The 23,726-nt window shown below is 34.4% G+C and overlaps 1 protein-coding gene across 3 annotated transcripts in view; it reads right to left on the reverse strand.

Annotated features, from left to right (window-relative positions):
- LOC104054530 (sodium channel protein type 3 subunit alpha) overlaps window positions 1–23,726 on the reverse strand; it is a 76,396-nt gene that overhangs the window by 27,163 nt on the left and 25,507 nt on the right. For all 3 annotated transcript variants that reach the window (XM_054069964.1, XM_054069966.1, XM_054069963.1), the window contains 9 exons: window positions 23,208–23,349; window positions 22,849–23,055; window positions 20,247–20,546; window positions 15,611–15,958; window positions 13,672–13,804; window positions 12,556–12,794; window positions 9,474–9,647; window positions 8,200–8,556; window positions 5,700–6,185 (listed from right to left, as the gene is read on the reverse strand). In XM_054069964.1, coding sequence (XP_053925939.1) covers window positions 5,700–6,185; window positions 8,200–8,556; window positions 9,474–9,647; window positions 12,556–12,794; window positions 13,672–13,804; window positions 15,611–15,958; window positions 20,247–20,546; window positions 22,849–23,055; window positions 23,208–23,349 — 2,386 coding nt within the window. The remainder of the gene's footprint in view (window positions 1–5,699; window positions 6,186–8,199; window positions 8,557–9,473; window positions 9,648–12,555; window positions 12,795–13,671; window positions 13,805–15,610; window positions 15,959–20,246; window positions 20,547–22,848; window positions 23,056–23,207; window positions 23,350–23,726) is intronic.

The raw sequence follows: 23,726 nt of genomic DNA on the forward strand, positions 1-23,726 counted from the left end.
TTTTATTTTTAAAAAAACTATACATGCTCCCTTTTTCTTTGGTCTCTTTAACGTATAACATTCCAGTACTTTTATGATCCATACTTCAAAACCTGTAGAGCATGCAGTTGTTGGTAAATATTGTACTAAAATATCAAGAAAAATCATTAGCAGAGTTGAAATATGTATGTGGGGGTTGCCAATCCCACCTGACCATGCTGTGATGCGAGTCCCATGACTCAGCAAGGAGCAACTGTGCATGTTTCTACTGTCTTGCAATGGATAGGGAAGGTACATAGCTGAAGAGCATGCAGGCCAGTCAAAATCCATTAAAAAGTGATTATATATATATACACATATATATGTATAACTTGCTTAGGTAACCTGTGTGAAAGTGGTGACACGTTGCTCTACCTGGTTAAAAAGCACCAGAGCGGAATTCTTGATTGCTCCAGCTTGGTTTTACCCCTGTGAGAAGTAAGAATGGTAGGCAGTGAAGTTCAATACACAGGATCTCTAGTTTTCCTCTTTTTTGGAATCTCTATTTCAAACATGGCTTTAGCACAATTACAACATAATTATTAAATATTTTATTATCAGTTGGCAAAAAGGGAAACATATACCACCTGAAATGTTCAACAAACTTTTCCACAGAACTTCTCAGTTTATTTTAGGAAGCAAGAAATGCAGTAGCTAGACCTACTGATCCACACTCTAAACTTGTGATTTGTAAATAAAAAATGCAATGAATCTAATTAATAAAGACATGGTTAGCAGATTTGGAAAGTTTTCCAGTATTTATATCGTGCTTAATGCATATTAATGAAAATTTTAAGGTTTTTTTTAGTATGATGTTCTAGTCTTCATTTAACTGACCATGTGATTATCTATTTTTTTGCAAAAAAAATGTACATACAATAAGCAAAATACTTCGAAGATGTATGTCTTCCCATTCCTCCTTCATTCTCTAATAATAGTGGTAGAACTTATAGATCTCAATGAAAACAAACTTCCTTTATTTCCATCCAAGTTAAATGTGATGAAGTATCATATTGTGTAAGTTTCTAGTTTAAATTTAGTATGCTATATATTTCTGACTCCATAATTTTTCCCTAATTGCTTCAGAAGATAATTGGATTGGTGTCTGGACAACGGCTCTTAAGTGTATCCAGAGATATGATTTCATTCATTAGCTGTCCACACCTAGTCCATAACTTATAGGATCTCTGGCTTTTGAAGATACTGTTCCATAACTGCTCAGTTTTAGAAAATGGAATTTAGATTGTTGGCTGTTTTAAAAGAAATGTGATAAAAAGTCATCCAACAAACTTATCAAATCACTACTGGGTATGTTTTGGCTAAGAAATTTATTGAATGTCAATGGCAGTGCTAAACTTTTGAGAATGCAATAACTATGTTCCTGTCTTTTTACTTCACCTAGTCACAAAGGCACAAGTGAAGCCAATCAGAAAACTGAACTTATTCTTCGTCTTGAAAATTCAGTGGATTAGATGGTGAAGGATATTTTTGATTTTATTAAAACCATCTGTTGTGATTTCAGAAGTTAATCAATCAGCTTTACTTCTTCAATCTGAATTTGTACTTACTGTATATATACTGTAGATATAAACACTTTTAAATTTGGAATTATAGAGGCCTGTAGGTATATGTATTTCTTTTGTCATGAAATAAGCTTTCCATGATGATGGAAGTTACTTTTCTAGATTGAAAACTGAAAGTTTATTCATAAAGTTGTGATTCAGGTATAATAAACAGTTTTTAAGTGGACAGAAATACAATAGTTAGGAATCTTATGTTTGGTAAGATTAACATAGTCCATGCATTTCACTGATTAGCAGGCATATTTTATAATACAAACAGAATCCACAATGTTAACTTCAAGTTAACCCCTGTAGTTCTAATTTTCTTGCTACCTTTAAAGTTAATTATCTCGAATATCTTATATTCAGAACAGAAAGCTGTTATTCCTGGTGGTTACTTCATTTAGTATTGCACCTCTGTTCTCTGGTAGTAGGTACTGACAAAATTCTCCTTCAAAGTATCAATGAAATGTTAGCTTCTTTCAAGTACTTTCAGCCAATTCTTACTCTAAAGTAGCAGGTAACTTTTAAATCCAGTAAAGGTTATTGTTATGTTTCACCCAAACGATACTTCCCCAAATTTCTAGCAGTAGGTGTTAGAAAGATCTGTTTAAGTCTGGATCTTGCAACAAAGTTCCAGAATAGACCTTGGCAGATTTGGGAAGTTATTAACTAGCAAATTAATTTAAATATGTTTTTTATGAAAAAAAAAAAAAAGGAACCAGCCTTCCAAAGGAAATTTGATGGCTGTACCATAGTATATCTGATAATAAAAATAGGAAAAATTACAATTTGTTCCTCACTCACCCACAGTTACAATATCTGTAGTAATTACCTGGTCTTAACATACTCCTCACAGGCACACAGACCCTGCCCCACTTCTAGCATGACCTATTATTGCTGACAGACTTTAAATAATCGTTCTGTTCCCAACAACAGTGGCAGTCAGTAAGAAACCACAAAAAATTGGCTCGGCTCATTTTACAGTTCCTGTACAGATCTAGCTTCCCATAGCTTTGTTGTTAAACAAAAAGTTATTAAAGGCGATACTTCCTGAGGGTATTTTAAGTGTTAAGTACTGCCACAGTTAAGGCAGGGAAAGTTCTGCTCCATCTCTTACCCCTCCTTTTGCAGACCATTTCTCCACCTAGCAGGAATGTTGTCTCAGTGGTATCCCTTGAGAGGCAAATAAAACAAATAAGTGTACTGTTCTAGAGAGGTTACTTAAACACTGCACCAATACTCTCTTTGTCTTCCTCAAAAGACAATCAGAAGGCAGCAAAAGATTCAACAGTACTGTTGACTTGGTAGGAGAAGATTTGGAATCTTCACAAATTCCTGTCACACATTCAAAACATCTGTTCGTGCATTACCAAAGCAGGTAGATTTTTATACACACACTCAAAAAAAAAGCACTTTATCCTTTCCCTAAAAAAACATCCAGAAGGAATGGAATAAGGAATCCAGAACAAAACCCACAATTAATATAGAATTCACAATTTTCAGGGCACTGGTAAGAAGTTCCTGTCTTATTTGATACTGTTCACAATATGCACAATTGCACTGTACAAATACGTCAAACAGTTAAATGCTAAACAGTCATGTGAGAGCACTATAGCTCCAGCCTCACAATGGTAGTGATTATTACACTCCATGGAAATCTTGAGGACTCACGGAAGTCCTAAACATGTCCTATCCCCATTGAAAACTTTTCCACAAGGTCTTAATATATACAAGATCCATCATATACTGGCAGATTTCCCACAGTCACCTGAAATTCTCACTTTCAAATTGCTTGTACAGAATTTTGAATTGGATTTCTCTTCCTAAAGATGTACAGGTTCATCTAAAGCCCATTGAAAATGCAAACCCCCTTTTGTTTTATTACAGTCCTGGAGCTTTAGGAAGAAAAAAGCGTGATGCCTGAATGAAGCAAAGATAGGAATGAACAGAGCAGTTGACTCGTGAAAGTCACCTGAAATTGGTATCATTCAGAACTTCTCAGCACAATAGGGGCTCTTACTCTTATTTTCTTGGGTTGTACTTGCATCATATATTCACTGGAAAAGCAGAGGAGTTTCTGCCTATGCATTTATTTGGTTTTGTCCTCAGCTGTCCTATAGAGTATACGGCAGTACACTGTAAACTGCACCATTCAGTCTATCTTAAAGAAGAAATAAAACAACACTTATGGGATTATGTTATTTACTTTACATCGCTGCAATGACATGCCTTATTGTACAGACCCACAAACACTGTGGCAGAGAATGGTAAAGACTTCCAGGGGATCAAGAGCCAGGTATGGATGGGAAATTCCCAGCCAGCTCTGCTGCTGAGGCTAAACGTAACCACACATTTAGCATCTGCACAGCTTATAAGCCTCCTAACTTCCTAAGGCATATTACAAACTTTCTTAAAAGTAACATATTCTGGATACTTTTAGGTCCACCATAAGGTGGGGTTACTGGGAAGGCACACATCACTGTATTTATCAAAACTAACCAGAAGGAAAGCAGAAAAATTATAGTAAAATAGCATTTGAAAGAACATCAGAATAAATGGAAAGACTTAAGACTACTTTGCTAAAGGTTCATTGGAAAAGACAACTAACTTCTATTAGATCAGCTTACGTGAATACTACTTAACTCTCAAACCCAGAGTCACTTTGAAAGCTTGTTTTTTGATACTAGTTGATCTCATAAATTATATCACTTTACATTTCCTGATTATCTTATATTCATACATTACCATGGATAAACACTACTGCTACACTATCTTACACATCTACACTGAAAAAGTTTGTCTCGTAACTGAGTGACTTAGACAATAGAGTATCTTGCTCTTAATCTTAAAATTGTTATGCAGAGTAACCTTTGCAGTTGCAAATGAATACACACTATGTTCCTTTACATTCTTTAGCAAAAATAATCATACTATGATTAACTGGATCATGGCTGTCCATGAATGTAATGTGGTATAGTTTGGTATTGCTGAGGGATACAGCATTATAACCTGATAAAATTGTGAAAGAAATAATCAGATTTAAAATGACACATCTTCCTAATGCTAATGAACAGACTGTTAAAAATACAGTAGCTATACAGGTATGATAGTCATGGATAGAGGGCTTCTCTATATAACAACTTTATGGCAAACAAACCCTTTGGTATTAATGAATTGTGACACAACATCATAGCTTCATAATCTAATTGAAGACATATTTATCCATGATTCCTGATCCCTTAAACCTCACAGTTCCTACATTTCTAATGGCATTGGATATAGTTATATTCTGCTAACGCATTTATTAACTTGTCATTGATCATTATTCCAACATACAAAGTTTTCCTTGAATACCATAATCACCTATTCATGATCAATTGTGGTGTATATAAGCTACTTATATTTTGAGTCATGTAGCTTCTGAGTTTTAGACCATCTTCTCTCTTTGCACAACAACAACAGAATAAGGCTTTCAAGTAAACTGTTTCCACAAACGTCTATATTAGAAGATTATTCTGCTCTCCAGAATAATTTGAGGTACTGCTTTATCATGACATTGACTGGTATCTGTATTGTTTCAATTCCATCACCCATAGTCTTTGAACCCAAAATACAAAAATTTTTAGATAATCCTAATTTTTTAGATAATATATCACTGATATATGATGTTAGGGTTCATTTTTAGAACTGTCCTAAATACAGAAAAGAATAAATTTCTCCACTTATATGTGATTCGGTATGCAAAGCTGTATATTCTTTATTGTTCCTTAGGCTTATACAATACTCCTATTCCAAAAATCCTGATGACACTATAGGTACTACAGAAAGAATGATTTTATGAAATGTGTGCTAATTCTAAAAACCTGATAAAGCTGTGAAAGAAATGAGATTTAAAATGATACATCTTCCTAATGAACAGGCTATTAAAAGTGGAGACTCTAAGGACCCCTAGTATACCCTGATGTAGGGTAATTTCATTTCTTGAATTATAACTACATAAAATAATACAATACACCTACATGGCATAAGACAGTTTTTAAACAATTCTAGATATGTAATTACGAAATAGTTAAATCTATGAATACAGTTTAATTGTTAAGATCAAAAAAATCCTACCTGTTTGCTTTCTTCCATATCAGATTCACTGCTAAATTCTTCTGTATTTAAATTTTCGAAATCCGATTCCCCAACAGCAATGGGCACTGTCACCGTGAGGCCTGGGTTGTTTATGAATGACATGTAATCATTTTCATCGATTACATATTTTTCCACACTGCTGCCTGTGCCTACACCACTGGTGGTTCCATTCCCGTCTTTAAGATAATTCAGATCTTTGCTTATTTCAACAGCAGTATGATTGGAAATGCAGCTGTCTTTCTTGTGGTTTAGCTCTTCAAGTGCTTTGATTTCCTCTAAAGCTTTCTTCTTTCTAACAAAGGCTTTTTGAATGAACTCCCGTATCTTTTTTTTAACATAATCTATTCCCTTCTGAATCCTTGCCACGGCAATTTGTAGATTGTTCATTTCATTATCATCATCGGTAGCAGCAAGGTTGTCTGAACTAAATGAGCTCAGCAGCAAGGCCAGAAATAGGTTCAATACCTAAAAGATGAGAGAATACAGCTGTATAGTAGATACATACATATAAGAAACGACTGCTTTTTACTGGATACAGTCAAATAGCACACCTTGTTTTGAAAAAACATCATTCACTAATTTTAGAGAACCATACAGCACCTTAAATTACAGAACTTCTCGCTTTGTGTTCACTCAGAAGATGAAAACAGACAAGCGAATATTTAATTATTTTAAACTTTTTGATTTTTGAGGCAGTATGGTTTCTTAGACTCTAAAGCAAAAAAAAAAGTTACAAAAATTCTAGGTATACATTCACCATAGGTTTGAAAGGCTTCTATCTAAATCTCTTAAAATCACTCAGACTTTAAGTAGAATTAAACAAACGAGTAATAAAATTAGATGAGTTTCTATAATGTAGATATTTTAGAAACTTATATCAGGTACTGCTATGATAATCTACATACTTTCTAACTAATGTTTGGAAGATTAGACCATGAGACTATGATTTTATGTTAATTCTGGGCTTAAATTCTATAAAGCTTGTCATAAAAGTATAAAAGGAATATTTAAAATTGCTTTTAGATGTTCATCTCTATTGTTTATAACAAAATTGTATTATTTGTTACTAGATTTTTTCCATTTTCACTCAGCAAGAAAATAAAATTTTGTTTGCACTTATGTAACAATTTAAGCATACAATAGATTTCTTCCATCAGCAGGTAACAATCTTAGCACCAGTATTACATGAGAACTGCATTATCTTTCCTCAAAATTCAAACATCATTACTCTTGTTTTACTATATTATCTCCTATAAATTGTAGCTATTTCACTAAACATTACAGGCAATTAATCATTTGATAATTTCAGTCTGATATACCATCAGGCATCAAAAGTTGTCATGATATGGCAAAATGGCATGAATAAACTTCCCCATAGTTAAATGTGTTAGGTCTCTCTATGAGATTCAGGTCTTCAGGCTTGCACAATTCCAGAAAAGAACCCTAAAGGTAAAAAGATGCTTGAAAGAAAGAAGACAATATGATTCTGAAGCAGTATTTCTATGCTGAAGCTAATAATACAAAAAAAAAATAGTAGGGCAGGTTACTGATCATAAATAACTTTCTGGGGCTCTGCACATTTCTGCTGATATATTGTCAGGATTTCAAAGTCACATAAACAAGTCAGATACAAACACACTGAATTCTGTTTCATAAAAATTTAAGCTATGTTAAAATACATCATGAAAGGAAAAGACTTTTCAAAAGTAATGAAATATAGTTTTTATGCATATCAGAATGAACTGCAAAGATTAATAGTAAAAGAAACCTTAAGTAGAAATGTAAATTGTGCATTCCAGTTACAATCTTGATTTCTAAGAAGTTCTCTCCAATTCAGTATTTATCAATTGAACCTGTGGCATTTTAACTTGTCAGCTTGAATAATTTTTTTTTTACATAAAGGTTACTTCTATAATCTAGAGATAGAAAATTTCAAATGCATTTTCAGGATGGACATCCAATCACTCTGTATTTTGTTTCTGTTTTTTACACCTAAACAGGCCAAAAAGTTCAGTACGTAAAATCAAGATATTCTATATAGGAACACCTACATTATATTTGATTTTTATCAAGTCATAAGTATTATTGCTGGAATTAGTTGTAATGGGTGTAAGAAAGTCCATTAGTTTTTTTTCCTCCAAAGAAGAAGCTGCCCAGGAGCTGGTGCAGCATAAGCTTAATTGTTTCAAGAGTAGTTAGGAAGACATTTGGATTTAAACAGCACCTCTAAATTAGCTGCAGCACTCCCATGACAGGGTGGTTGATTTGATTTTCTGTTGTATACCTAAATTGCTGGACCCACATAGAAATGAGTGAAAAGGAGAAAAAGGGAATCATCATATGTTTTTTACCAAAAATGTAGCACATTCAGATTTACTTTTTCATTCTAAACAGACCTACAGCAGACATTCTCACTGCCTAGCTGTAAGTTATGTACATTTTAGAGCAGAATGAATGTTAAAAAATGTTCATCACGTACCACTAGGTTTCCAATCACCATGACCAGCATGAAAACAATAAGGCACATGGTTTGGCCTGCAACCTCCATGCAGTCCCACATTGTTTCTATCCATTCTCCACACAGGACTCGAAACACAATCAGGAAAGAATGGAAAAAGTCATGCATGTGCCAGCGTGGAAGCTCACAGTCACTAGAGATCTTGCAGACACATTCCTTGTAGCTTTTCCCAAACAGCTGCATCCCAACCACAGCGAAAATGAACACAATGATGGCCAGCACCAGCGTCAGATTCCCCAAAGCCCCCACTGAGTTGCCAATAATCTTAATCAGCATATTTAGTGTTGGCCAAGATTTTGCCAATTTGAAAACTCGAAGCTGAAAAACAAAAGTGCAAAGGAATCATTAGTGTTAGTTACAAAATAGAAGTTAGGTCTAACTTGTTTAGCAGAGCATGTCAGTTACTGTAAATTCATTTGTTCTTCAATAGGAACATATTATTGTCTAATGGAAAGTGTGGAGCATGGATTTTTGTATTTGCTTAAATTGCAGTGTTCAGCATTTCATCTTAGTGATGCCCAGAGGAAAAAAAAACATAACTTGTGTTGTACCACATTTGATTTTAATATTTTTAAACTCCCTTTTACAGATGATTACTGAACAATTCTCATAGACATTTTAGAAGTTTATACTTTTTTCATCACCTTTACTACACCCTCTTTGCTGGCCTGATTCCACATTTCCCTCAGCTCCACATTGGGTCTTCCAGGCTCAGTTAGAGGACTAGTTTTGAAACAACAATTTGATGCTGATATTGCGATGTTCATTCAAATCATAAACACTACCTTAAAAATAATACTCAGTAACCAAACCATGATATGTGAGGCTGGGTACCTTTGCAACTGGTGCTAATAAACTAAGTCACCACTTCCTGCTCTATCTATTAAGAAATGCCCTATGTTTTCAAGTAATGTGATAACTGTTAGTAACACAGACTTTTAAATCATGAATCTTACACCTCCAGTAGAAATACCTATAAATTAGTTTGTGTACAATACAAATTGCTATTAAAAAGACATTTCTAGTTAGAAGTTCAATAATATGTCAACTTCATTGTTATCCTAAAGTCAGATCGTTATGACTGTTATATGTAATAATTACTAAATATTTATTCTTGGTGCCCATTAAACTAAATATGCAGATAGGGTCTACTTTACAGTACTTGTAATTATTACAGATGTCAGCACATTTTTTGAGTCAATAACATGCAAATATTTAATTCTCAAGGTACATACCAATCTAAATGACCGAAGAACAGACAATCCTTCAACATTTGAAAGACCAAGCTCCATTAAACTAAGGCTAACAATAATACCATCAAAAATATTCCATCCTTCTTGGAAATAATAATAAGGGTCCATGGCAATTATCTTTAGAACCATTTCTGCTGTGAATATCCCAGTGAATACCTAAAAAAATATAATTAATTAGTTATGAGAAATTGATATACCTAAGTTTTTCTAATCCAGATTGAGTTCTCATACCTGTTCCTTAATCTGTTACTATAAAAAACTGACTGCTGTCTCCAAATGGCAACTAAGTATTTCTAAACATTGAAAACTGATAATTAAATTTCTAAATCAGGACAGACATAGGAGAGCAGAGGTTTAATAAACGTATTAAAAGCATTCACCAGTCAGCAGCTCAGCTCCAGTTTGACCAAGATGTGCTGGACTGTGCATCCAGCAGATGATGTGATATATGGTCCACTGTTTTCAGTCCTGTTTCTAGAAAACAGTCCCAATAAAGCAAAAAGAAGACTTTTTTTTTTTGCCTTGCTCACACTCTAAACAGAAGCATTAGAAGAAACTCTCTAAGGCCAGACTCCCTAAGGAGAGACTCTAAGGTCTGTCTTTTAGGTCAGAGTTGAAGACTATGGGTGGAATAGACAGGACAGTTTCTTGCTCCAAGCTTTTTATAAGAGTATAGAGGTTTCACACACAGCTACTATGCCATGTCACAGCTGTTTCCTTTTGGAAAAAGAATGTCATAGTGATCATGTTGTTTGAAATATCTGGAAGTGCCAAATGTGAAAGTGTCAGTGCTCCTCAGTGATTTAAAGTCCAGAATTTAACACAACACTTTCTTGCAATGAGTAGTGACCAGTAGATTGTGCAGCATAATAAAGGCATTTTGGAGCCATATATGAATATTCTGCACAAGACTCAACAGATATCCTAGATGATCCAAAAGTCTGCTAAAGCACACCAATGTACTCTGCCATTGCCTTGCGACAGTTCTTTATCCTGCTTGTTCTCAGTCCTCCTACAGCAAGTTTTATGGATGCAAAGCTGACTTTCTCAAACACTATCTAATTACAGTCATGATGACTTTTTAATTTAAAATGATTAGGAGGTGGATATAATGCTGTGGAAGCATTCACCACTGTCAAAGTGCAAATATTAACATTATTAGAAATGTATACTTTTCAGAAACTAGAAATATAGAAAGAAACACAATAATGCTAAATTGATATATGAAATGTTACCATGTAATCAGAAGAATGTAACAGGTATTGCTTCATGTGGTAAACAGAACACAACAAAAAAGATTATTCTTGACAAAACTTTCATATTTGTTAAACTAATTAAAAAATCAATTAAATTAATTTCATTTTAAAATATTTCCTGCACAAAACAACCCGTTCAATCCACAAAGTGCTTTTTATGTAGCATAACTGCGTCCCCCAAAGAAAAATATCTTTTGACAGAAGTAAACTCAAATTTTAGAATTACTTAGGACTTCTGAATAGTAAATGTACTTTAGTGTTATGAAAATGAAGCACTGCATTCTAGAACTACTCCTTCTTTCTCATTAAAATGCTACAGAAAAGGCAGAGTCATATTTATATTTAATTTATCTTCAAACAGACCATGATGTCACAAACTAAGAGTAAATTAACATATTTTGAATGGAAATCACAAAATTAAGGTTAATAGATTAATACAGTGAGGAGCAGAGAATTTAATTGAAACCAGCAGGAATAGTATTCACTGCATGTATGCAGTCCTAATTCAGTATACTGAATTGTTACAAAGGTGAAGTACAACTGTGGCTAGCTTAGAGTACAAAAAATAAAAATATGAGATAGGAAAAGGCCTACAAGGAAAGGACCTTGTAAGAAGAAATGATTACAGAGAAATAATTCTAACAATATAATAGAGACCAGCATTTTAAAATACCATATTCTGTGATCTATGATGAATGTAAGAATATGTCAGCAATAAAGTCTGTCTAGGAAAAAGGAAACTATTTTGCACACAAGAACACATAGATAGTAAGTTCAATTTTATTTCTATTTTTAAAAAAGGTGTAGAAGAATGTGTTACCAGTGCATACAAGGAAAATGTCTAGACACCAAAATGTACTCTGACTAAGAAATCTATTACTGCTCCTTTTAAATATTAGCAGACATTTCAAACCTAAACTTTTTGAGTTCAGAACTCTTGGTTGGTTTTGATTTTCAGGAATGCTTGCTGTATGAGTAAATCCAGACCTCTCCTATGTAAACTATTGGTAGTTATGGCAGCTGGCAAAAAAATTAAAAATAGATTAACCTTATTTTGAAAGAAACACTTATAAGGTTTACTCCTCTGCTTCCTGAAAATTAGAAGTAAATGGAGAGAAACAGACACACTTAGATGCTATGATATATTTAGGTATCTGCTTGGAAAAGGAATTGCATGTAACCCTTAATCTCTGGATCAGATTAAAATTGGAAAAGGCATCACTAATAAATTTACAGATACAAGGTACTTTTTTTTAAAGAATAAATATTAATTTTCTAGCTTGTTAAGTATTTTTTAGTTATCTACAGCAAGGACTTACTGCTGACATGAAATACACCTTTCTCGGAAATGTACTTTCACTGTAGTATAACTGAAAAAAATTCAAAGAGAAATTCTGAAGTCTGAATATTTTGTCAGTTTCTTGCAGAAGAAAAACATTTTCTGTGATGGCATATCAGTGTAAAGAGAAAAATTACATAACCTATTATATTTTAAAGAAAAAAAGCTAGGTAGACCTCAAGAAATCTCACAATCCAGTAAAAACTGCACTTCTGTGCATATTCAGTTATTCCACTATAGTAGTTACAAACCAGATTCATGGAAGTGAAAAGCTCCAGCAAAAATCACCTTATCTATGAAAATCATATATACAGTTTCTAAGCTGATTATAAAAAAACAGCCTGGAATTAATTTAAAATTCAATTTTGAAAAATTAAAAATAATTTTAAAACCAATGCAATGCATTTATGCACTCCTTCTTTTAGAAAAGGATATTTTTACACCAAGTAGTGCATGACAAACCACTTACCAGGTTCCCCACAGAAAGGACACTGCTAAACTGTTCTGTCATTGGGTAATGCTCCATGGCCATAAACAAGGTGTTTAAAACAATGCAAATAGTTATAGCGAGATCAACAAATGGGTCCATCACAACTAAATTTACGACGTGTTTTACTTTTAACCATGGACTCCAGCAATCCCAGATCAAGAAAGTATTTGCAAATCTGTACCAGCATGGTGGGCATTTCTGTCTTGATTCTTCAAGCTCTGAAAAAAAAACCCAAACAAAAACATAACAAATCACGGATATTCCAATCTTATCCTCTGGAAGTTTGTGGGGTTTTTTTAAATATGTTCAAAGAATAAATAATTCAAATAAATTGCTTAAACTAACATGGGGTTTTCCTCACCTCTGTTTAGATATCTTAAAGTTAAGCATCTAATTTGCTTAAGCTCCTCTACAACCAGTGTATGGTGAAGTTATCTCTAAAGAGTGAATCATCTCAGACATTTATCTAAAGAGAGGAATGTGTTTGTCTCTTTCCTATGACAGTAGGGAAAGTCTAGACATACATATGCTTTTTCATAAAGGAAATATAATAACTTTTTATCTCATATACTTAGAGAAGAAAGTTTAAGAAATGCTTAAGGAAGGCAGTTCTTGTGCATTGGCAGAGGTTGATTCCAGTTTTTTGTCTTCTTTAAAACTATCTTTTTTTAATTCCAACTTCCTATTGTCTATACTTGGATATAGTCTAAGAGATGTACTGTTCTAGTACATGACTGTATTTATCATAGCAATTCCTGTGTATCTTAATTGCTTTTTTCCTGTTAATGTCTTACAGGAAGAAAATCCCTCTATTTGCTGTTTAAAACTCTGGCAGTTACCCTAGCTATGATTATTTTGTCTGTTTTAGTCCACTCAATAGAGTAATATTTTGGAACGTGTCATGAAAAATAAATGACTAAGCATTTAGAATGTGCAAATGATCTTACAGATGCTCAAAAGCCTTTTGTAGCTGATATTCATAGATTTCACATGTCCAGTTTTACATTTATAAAGGAAATTATCTAAATAATCACTCTGTATGTGTAGTTAGCAGAAATTCAATGAACTGCCTGTCAGATAAAATGCGTCAAGTACCTTCCATTGTATTAGTAAGTATGCTGGCTATACTCATTGCTCTTTGTCTTGCGGCAGAATCTTCCAGCATTTCCATGGAAATTTGATAAGAACTCAGTCTTCTTTTTCTTATTTCTGTTTCTGTAGTGGTGCCCTGTAAATGAAATACTTAGGAATTAAAGCATCCTTTTCAACCGCCAATTAACAATATTTACTGTATAAATATTGTATTGATAATAAAAATCAACTTTGTACATCATACTAGAGTTTTCTTATACACTGATGGTTTCTGTTCCTGTAGTAATTTCTTTGATCTTTATTGAGGAATTCAGTGGGAATTTTCTCCAGTACTGTGAATAATCAAGTGGGGAACACAATGCCAAGGCAATGTGGGACCAAAAGTCGTTCTCATTTAAATGACTGAGTGAACAAAATTTTTGCTAGGTATCTTTTTGCTAGTGACTACTATCATTCTTTCAAGAAAAAATGATCAAAGTTGAAACCTGCCACCTTAATTTCCAGCAGCTAGTCATGTTAAATAATTAAAGTGAGAGTACGGAAAGAAATATTATTTAAGAAAGTAACTTTGATACAAGAAGCAGGAATATAATTCTAGGAATTAATGCTCTCTCTAAGTACTGTGTTCCTAACCTGATAAGCTTGATTGGAAAATTTTACATGAGAAAAAAATCACATCTTATTCAATATTTCTTCTACCCAGTTCTCTCCCACCACAATGCTCACACATAATTTGTGATATATTCTTGCAATGAATACCAAGCCCTTGCTATTTTCTGTGCCTTCTAATTATATTTTCAAAGCAATAATACCTGGTTCTGATTTAAATGTACCTAACGTGTCACTACTCTGTAGCATGTAGGTGTCTTTACAGTTGCTTTGCTTTTCTTCTGGAGTGGGGCCTAGGAACCTAAGTGCAGGAGTGGAATTTAAAAGTTCCTAAATTTCAGTTCCTATTCTACCACTGATTCTGTGATTCATGGAAACCACTCACTCTTTTTCTCATTATTCTGTCCTCATCCAGAAGAAGAATAAAAGAGCTGGCAGAACTCATAAGGGATTTCAAGGTAGTCTAAGTCTGAAGATGAAAAATAATTTTTGAGCATTTGCTAGTAATATTTCTTTAGATAAGACTCTTAAGTTGAATTGCCAAATCTTTCCTCAGGTTAATATATTTCTGAAATATAACTATATACACATAACCTCTGAGGTAATACAATTGAATTTCTGGTATGAAGGTCTATATCAAGATAGAAGAGAAAAATAAAAAGAAATGTTTAATAGAGGTAATGAATATCAAATCTTATTTATAATGCAAGTATATTTCAGGTGAAATAGAGTACTATTATAGCCACCAAAATACCATACTGAATACACATTAAAATGCTATGTATGAAAAAGCTTGCTTTTCTGAAAGTTTGAAAGAACATCTTAGCTTTATGAAGTCTGAAACTGAAACTTAGTGTAATTGCAAACGTACATAGGAATTTTAAGTATTTTTTTCTCATTGAAGTTATGATAAAAATTTCTACAAGATAAATTCAGTAAGGGGTATTTCTATTAACTATCACAGGAGTGGTAATTGTATTCTATTAAATTTTGCAGGTGTTTTCCTAGACATATTTCGAAATTGTATCCTTAGTTATAGATCAAATGTCTACCTTTGTTGATGAGATGGAACTATATATAAATGGTCAAATCCAGTTTATGATTTTTTCTTTGTATGCGCACATATCTTGCTGAAGGCAAGGAGAATATAATACTTTACTGAGGCTCAGATATAGCAGGTTAAGGACATTTTTCCCTCATGTTCTGTTACCTAGAAACTATTGCAAATTGTAGTATTTCTCACAGCTCTAAGAAATGATCAGGCATGTAGAGATGAGCAGCAAGAAAAAAATTCCATGCCTAACCAAATAATTACTGGCTTACTTATAATTACCTCCGGCATAAGTTGACCAGTAGGTGAAGTTAGCGTTGATGGTCCTCCAACCAAGGAAACTACTCCATTGCAGTCCACAGTGCTGTGCATCTTCCCATTTACTGGAAGTGCTGGTACCATTCTAGATGACACACTCGTCTGACTAATATTACTGTTGCGCCGTTCTCCATGTCGATTTGGAACAAAGAGAGAATCTCTTCTGCTCTCATTGTCTTCAAGAGTGCTGTGCTCATCATCAGCAAAGTCATTTTCAGATCCTATATCCTTTGCACGACCTCTGAAACTGAAAATGCTTGTTTTGCTGTTGCGCCTCGGTGAGAACAGGGAACCACGAATGCTCAGCAAAGACTGTAAGAGATTTAAAACAAATCAAAACTAAACAGCATTAGAACAGAAGTTCTAAGTTCTTGGCTTTTCAAAGAATAGTTACAGTGCTGGAGGTAGGATGGTCACTTTTTTCTTCAATAGTATCAGAGTGTCCATTAGGGGAATGTGCTCATTAGGGGGCCTGATGTAGAGGGGAAAAATTCTTTCTCAGTTAATGTAGCAGGACTGAAGAAAAGTTGTGCAGAAAACTTAAGTGAGGTTGGGCAGTTTTGGGCAAAGATGGCAGGATGGGTAAGAACCTGTGACTGTGTTGGAGACAGCTCTCAACATCAGTACCAAGGTTTTGTGCATATTTGTCTTCCATTCCTTCTTCTATTAGAGGACAGAGCTAAAAATCTTTTACTTTTCTTTCCTTCTTCATCCCCTGGATTCCTAAGGATAAAAACTGATAATGCTCACTCATCATTGCTTTCCAGTCTATTTGCTAGAGGCAGAAAGTGGTCTTACGTTCAGTATTAAATTCAGCCTAAGGTGATCTAAAGAACTTGCCTACCCTCTTCAGAACAGGCTCAACAGTGTGGTAACAACATATGTAGTAGTCTAAAACTAGAATACAGAGACAATAGCTTGGGGAAGCTCTGGAGGTGCAGTGTGAACAAGACTAGTAGCATTTTTGGACATCATAGCAATCTGAGGGCTCCAGCAGGCTGCGCACCTACCAGAAGGTACCACTTGGCCATCAGTTCAAATCGAGCATTCACCAGGGACACAGTTACCTAAGGATATCCTCTTACAAATGAGAAAAATAAATCAGTGGTTGTTCATAATTTGTCTTTTAATTACAGTAGATGCTGGTTAATGGAATGTTCTTCTCCCTTGCTACATGTTTTATTAACAGCATTCATGAATAAATAAAATGAGTACTAATTGTGGAAAAAACAAACCTTGCATTGAGCTTTCTTCAATTCTGCATTTGTACAAATCTTCACATCTTGGTTCATCAAAAGTCTGATTTGAGATGATTCTCAAATTTTCACTAGTTTTGCAGGTGGGAAATGCTCATATGTAATAGCAGTGTTTTTATCATAGGATGTTGAAGTGACAGTGAAGTGAAAACTGCACTATAATATATAAACCTATATTAGTACTGCAAGAATCAAGCACTGAATATATACATATTTTGATACATGTGTATCTCTGTATATGCACACTCAGATTTACACACACATACGAACTGGTAATACTGCTTGTTGTAAGGGCTGGCAGGTGTTTCCCGTTATGAGATGTATTTAGTCTGCTCTTACAGCTACACCAAATTTTAATAATTTGGGCTGAAATTTTCTGTGTTGGCTGTCAGCCTCAGGCTGAGTTACTCGAAAAGTATCAGCCAAATGGTTTTGCTAATCCACTTCTGTAAACTTGTCTGGAGAAAAAGTACTCTTTTGCTTATGCTGAAAGGTATTTTTACCCAAAAAAATGCTCTATGTGCTATAGAACATGACACTGAATTCTGAGAAAGTGGTAAATTAATTACTGCACCCTTTGTACATTTCCTTGTAAATGTATTTGGCCAACCTACAGTACTTCAAAAAATCACACGTTCACTAGGTTTCATCTGACTATCACTAGCTACTCTTAATTTTTTTTAGACTGTTCCCATGGCTCCCACATGTTGTTTGTTGTCCCATCTTTCCAATGTGTGTTATCATGCTCTGAGCACAGCTAAATGTATCAGGCCCCTCGGGGATTTAGGAGGAGTAATGCTGGCTCTGAAAGTCCCTGCTGGATTGAGACAAAAGATATAAGCCAAAATGGCTGCAATTCTAACACGTGTAGGGGGAGAAATCTATGTGTCTACGTGCTCCTGGAAAGTGAGGTCTGAAAGGAAAGCCTGAATTTTCTTGCAGGCTGCATCATTCATTTACACATGGAATATTGCATCAAAGGACAAAACCTCTACAGGGGCCGACTGGGCAGAATATCTCCTCTCATCATTGTAATGCATTATTTCATGCTCTGCCACCTTGTTTCGCCAGACAGTTAACTGCTTGGCTAATAAGACAAACTAGCTTCTCCTTTTACCAGTCCTACTGCCTGTATTCCTTCCACTGCTGTGGCAGCTCAGTTTTATTTCAGTTATACACAAGCAACATTTGCCCCAAAATATTTTTACAACTGCAAAACCAATTACCAAGACAATATTTAATTAATAAATTATCCTCATTTAGATTACTTATTTGATAAAAGTATCTTTCTATTTTAAAAAATTAAACTATTTTTTAAAAAATTTATTTCAGTCAGTGGCTTCCTTTCTGCCATGGAATTCATGATGTGTCATAACGAGCTGTTTCCCATATGTTGCCCCTTTTCCTTCTTCTCTTTCAAATCTAAGGCATATACAATTTTTTCACTCGATTTTAATGGATTTTAATTATTTATTCTGCAACATGAATTCACATTTAATTTTAATGTTATCAAAAGTAATCTGAAATGCCTTGCTTTCCTAAGCTTCTTAAGTTTCTGTGGAAATTTCACAGTTCTTCAAGACAATTGCAAGGATGAAAGCTTTCTGAGAGTTTCAGAGTAATAATATACACACAAAAATGCTTTACTGTATATTAATACAGCTACAGGAAGTTTATTATGAATGGAATCTCTTTGTCTGAAATTCTCCTCCTTTTACTACACATGCTTCTGTATTAAGTATTTGTTCTGTGTACCAAAAAATGTATTTAATATAAAGATAATATATTCCTTAATCAGTCTTTTCGCTAGATGTATATAAAAGAGTCTCAAGGAATTCAGAGTAGACAATGAAGAGACCCATCACCAAGCAGTTGAAGCACAAGACTAGTGGTCAGAAAACCCTTTCTGCTGAGACTTTGTCAGTGACTCTTTAGTATGCTCAAGTCACTCATTGTCCTCACCCATGAGGCATGGACATTCATATACATCTAAGAGAGACAGAATTCTGTGGTCTGAGATGGGGTTTGTGTCTCTAACTCCTTGTACCAGCCTGATTCAATGCCCATTGCAATTAATGAAAGATTTTTTGGAGCACCTTTGGCCCAAGAGTACAGTAGTACATTTTATTAGACTTTTTATTAGAAAATTATTAGACATTTTATTAGAAAATGTACTTTTACAATATTGCTCAAAGGAGTTGAGACTGATTTAACAATTTATTTTTCTTACCTTTTACTTATTTCTTGCACAGAGAATAATCTGGTCATTCTTCTAAATTAAAATAAACATTACTTCATTTCCTTAGAAATGCAAATGTATCTTTTTCAGACGAGGCATCATGCATTATACTTGAGTTATTAGTGAGGCATTGTCTCAAATTAAGCTTTCTTCCCCTCAGTGTGTGTATTTCAATGTGAAATATTTCTGCCACTGATTCTTATATTTTATATCAGTTTGTAAATTAACACACTTGAAATGAACATAAAATAAGGTAAATGTTGGTAGTTAAACATGGGTAGTACTGGTAGCTAAATGTCACTTGTCAGGTGAAATCAGACATGATCTTTTGAAGACGTGTATTTTGGGTGATTTTTCTACAAATACCATAACTGTGTGTAGACTTGAAACAAGCAAAGGCATCCTCAAGTGATGAAAGAGATCCTTTGATTTAAGGGAGTAGAGCTTTGTAGTTTGGACTAAATTATTTCCAGAGGTCCTTCCTAAACTAACTTTTTCTATGACTGCGATGATTCTCCATCTTGTATAATGAATTGCTAAATGAAAAAGAACAGTATGACTAAGTTCTTATAAATACAAGCCCAAACGATCCCTAAGTATTTTGTCATTATTGTGGAGTACTAGAGATACTTTTGTCATTATCTACCATTTAAAGAAGCTAATTGAAGAAAGTAATATAAACCATTTTTAGTGTGAAACATCCTATACATGGTATCTTGATGTTGTGTTCCCCTAAAAAAAGGAAAACATATTTGTATAGTTTTGAAATGGATGCCGAACAGAGAACCTATGGTTGATTAGTGCAAATATATGAACATCAAACAAAGAATCTTTGACTCTTTCTGCAATCTACCAATAGATCTTCAGATATATGTTTTCATAAATGTTTTAATTAAGCTAACAATTATCTGTGGTATGTTCTTTTTACCCCTTTGCTAACAGAATGGGTCAAACAATATCAAACTGTAACACTTAATGGTACTACCATTGTTTTTTTCCTTCATTCATCTTTTACATGACTTCCAATATACAAAGCTTCTGTAATATCAGTCAAAACTATATTAGAATAGACATACATGATCTAATAAAAAAAAGAGTGCTGTACCTGGTGGGGAGATGTGAACCTTTTTTCATATGTCAGTTGACTTCCTTCTGTGGAAAAGCGGAAACTTTTCCTTCTGATACTGTCTTCTGACTCGGACTTGGGGAATTTATCGATATCTCCTTTGCCTTCTGCTTCAGATATTTCTTTCTGTCTTCTTTTCTTCCTTCTGTTTCTTCTTTCTTTAGCACTCTTTGAGCTCAACTTTGATGCTTCTGAAGAACTTTCCAAGAGTTCTCCTAATCCCCCTACACCACTGAAATCTCTTGATGCAACTGACGCTGCTGCTACTGCTGCTGTTGCCTGTCAGGTTACAAAGCAAGGTAGTCTTAGAAGGCAAAAAAATAATAATTTATCAGCTATTATCAAATGTTTTTTATTATCACTGTGGTAAAACTGCTGGTTGTAAACTTTGAGTGTGCAAATATACACAAACAAATTGAACTGACAATAAACTACTGTGTTTCATAGCTCCTCATTGTTAAGCAGCATGAGCTATTCAAAGCATCAACTTCAGTGGAATAATATTCCTTAAAGACTTGGTGCACAAGACACTGGTCTAAAATTGAGGTAGTCAGAAAAGTATTAACATGGGGCTTTCTTGTGTATTTCATATTCCTTCCCCATTTTCTCTTTAGAAAAGCCCCATGTCATGCTCTAATTCAGCTGAGCTCTTACAAAGAAAGCTAATCCCTAACATCCACCATATGAGTTATTGTACCATAATCCAACTAGCAGTCTGCAAGCAGTCAAATCTAGCCTTTCCTCACTGTCTTCACTGCAAGGACATTCCACTCACTTTCCTTCTGCCTTTACTGGCACCAGGCACACCCTCTGGATATTTCTTCAAGCTCTCTTGCCCTCCCTCTTCATGGCTCCCTTCCCACATTTCCCACTGTAACAGCACTCTAGTGTTTGATATAGACACAGAAAGGTACATTTATTGCCTGTTGCTGCAAGAGAGAGAAAAAAAGTTTAGATTTCTTCTCTGTTGTAAAGAGATGAGATGCCCCACTGGAGTAAACAGCCATCACAAAAACCAGGACCAGTATCTTCAGCTGCAATCTGGAGGGTTATTCATGATTTTAAATGCACAGTTGGTCAGAATAGTGCACATGATAAGCATGCTGAATGATGTAGATTATAGTCAAGGGATATAGCTCAGAAAAACATGACAGTTTTGTAGCACTGAACCTGATTTGGTTCACTGGGAAAACCAGTTCATTTAGCCATCAAATAAAGGAAGAATTGAAATTCGAGTGTGTCCACTATCTTCCTAGAAAGAACTGTCTGGGAGATTGCTATGAAATTCTGCAGTGAAATACATGTTTGTGAAGCTGATAGGGTCCTGTGAACTTTCAAAAAAGGGTGGTGCGAGAAATGGCAAAAGACTATGGTTATGTAACAAAGACGAGTAGGAATTGTCCAGCAAAACATATTATACTCAGTGCCAAGTAGTTCAGAAATGAGATATCTCTATACAGCAGGAAAGGATAGTTTGAAAGCTTATAGTATGAATTAATTGCTTTCTGCGTCGTAATATACAACCCACACCATACAAGTGAACTTGATTCAGACTTGTTCTACTAAATTGAGTATTAAAAAGATTCTGAAGTATTTATCAATTTAAAAAGCGATACTAAAAATTTTGTCATACTGGTTTCCAAATATCACCCTTCAAATGCTCTTACAAAGGCAGCAGATGCTAAGTCACAACCCATTTACTTCACAATTCTAACACTAAAGCTCAAACAAGTGGAGCAATCCAAAGATCGGTGTGATGACTTAGATTTGTGGATGGATAGGTTCATTCTCAAGGCAATGAAGAGACGGGTCCGACACTCATTTCCATCTCAGCAACCAATTCAGTAGCTCAGGGATCTACCTTGTTATGCATACGTTCTGCTAATATTTTCTCATACAAAAGGGATCTTGACTGTAATGCTGTTTTTCTTATAATTAACTGAGTGGTCATTTCCCATTCTCAAACACAGAAACATCTATTTTTTTTTAAAATCTGCATTTGTATTTTGCAGGATTCTGCTCTTTCTTTAGTGATTCAGAAGTGGTGAGGTTTAATGACTAAAATAGAGATATGCTAATTAGATTTCACAGGTCAGGCATCAAGATTTCTTTTCAAGAAAAAGACAGAATTTCACTTTCTATTAGCACTGTATAGAATTATTAGTACTGAAAGCATCTGTAAAATACTACCTATAGTTTCATAGGCAATTCAAATTTGATATTTTACAAACATTGTCCTGTTGAAAATGACTGTAGTCCAGACAACAAGCAACAGAAAGTCAGTCCAGAAATTAGACAGAGATCTGACTCATGGAGCTGAATTCCTGCATGTATTCCACTTGCAGAAAAGAAAAGCTCACACAGAGATGTCTATTCAAATGTCTTTTTCTCATAAAATTTTAAACCATTTTATTCTCTTTAGAAAGAAAACAAAGATTATTTTAAAATAATTTGGAAGTAATATCTTTGTTATAAATATTTCTTGTACGTTCTAAGGATATGTAAACTTATTGACTCAAGTAAACTTGAATTAAGGATATGCTTAAATAACTTGCCGGATAGGAACAATTTCTGTCATTACCTGAGCTTCTTCTTGTTGCTTCTTCAGTTGTTCCAGCATCTGTTGAAATTCTGCCTCTTTCTGCTCTGCTTCTTCCATGGTTGCTTGATTTTGTTCTTCGTAGGCCATGGCGACGACGGCCAGGATCAAGTTGATCAGATAGAAAGAGCCCAGAAAAATCACCAGAACAAAAAATATCATGTATGTTTTCCCAGCAGCACGTAGTGTCTAGGGAGTAGAAAACATATCTATATATTATTCTACCACTTATCTTTGTTACTGCAACAGCATTATGCTTTCAGCTCATGTACAAATAATCCTAATTATATAATTTTGTATGTAGCCTACAATTTACTTTTTATGTCATAAAAATTTCTTACCAGCTGATACAGGTTTTCCCAGAAGTCCTGAGTCATTAGCCGAAAGAGTGACAAAAAAGCCCAACTGAAGGTGTCAAAACTTGTGTAACCATAGTTGGGGTTTCTACCAGCTTTCACACATATATATCCCTCTGGACACTGCCTATGTGAAAACCAAACAGCAAGTACTTAGTCAACCCTTCTATTTCCTTCTAGAACTTACTTATTATCTTTTGGAACAATATGCATTATTCTTTTACAGGAAATCCATTGGTTACAATTTAATTCATTCAGGAAAAAAAGTCCTAAGAAACAAACTAATAAGAGTGTAAATGAAAGATACTCTTTCCACCCGTTCACTGGTTGAAGTGACCTAAATATTTAAATCCTCCTCAGTCACATTTTGCAAGTAGAATCTTTATGCCAAATGAATAATTTCCTGGCAGAAATAATTGCTGAAATGTTGTTAAGGTTACAGACAGATTAAACAATATTATTAGCTAAATCCAATTGTATTGTTAGGGATCTCCCACACAGTGC

This window comes from Cuculus canorus, chromosome 6 (genome assembly GCF_017976375.1).
Source record: "Cuculus canorus isolate bCucCan1 chromosome 6, bCucCan1.pri, whole genome shotgun sequence".
NCBI lineage: Eukaryota > Metazoa > Chordata > Aves > Cuculiformes > Cuculidae > Cuculus > Cuculus canorus.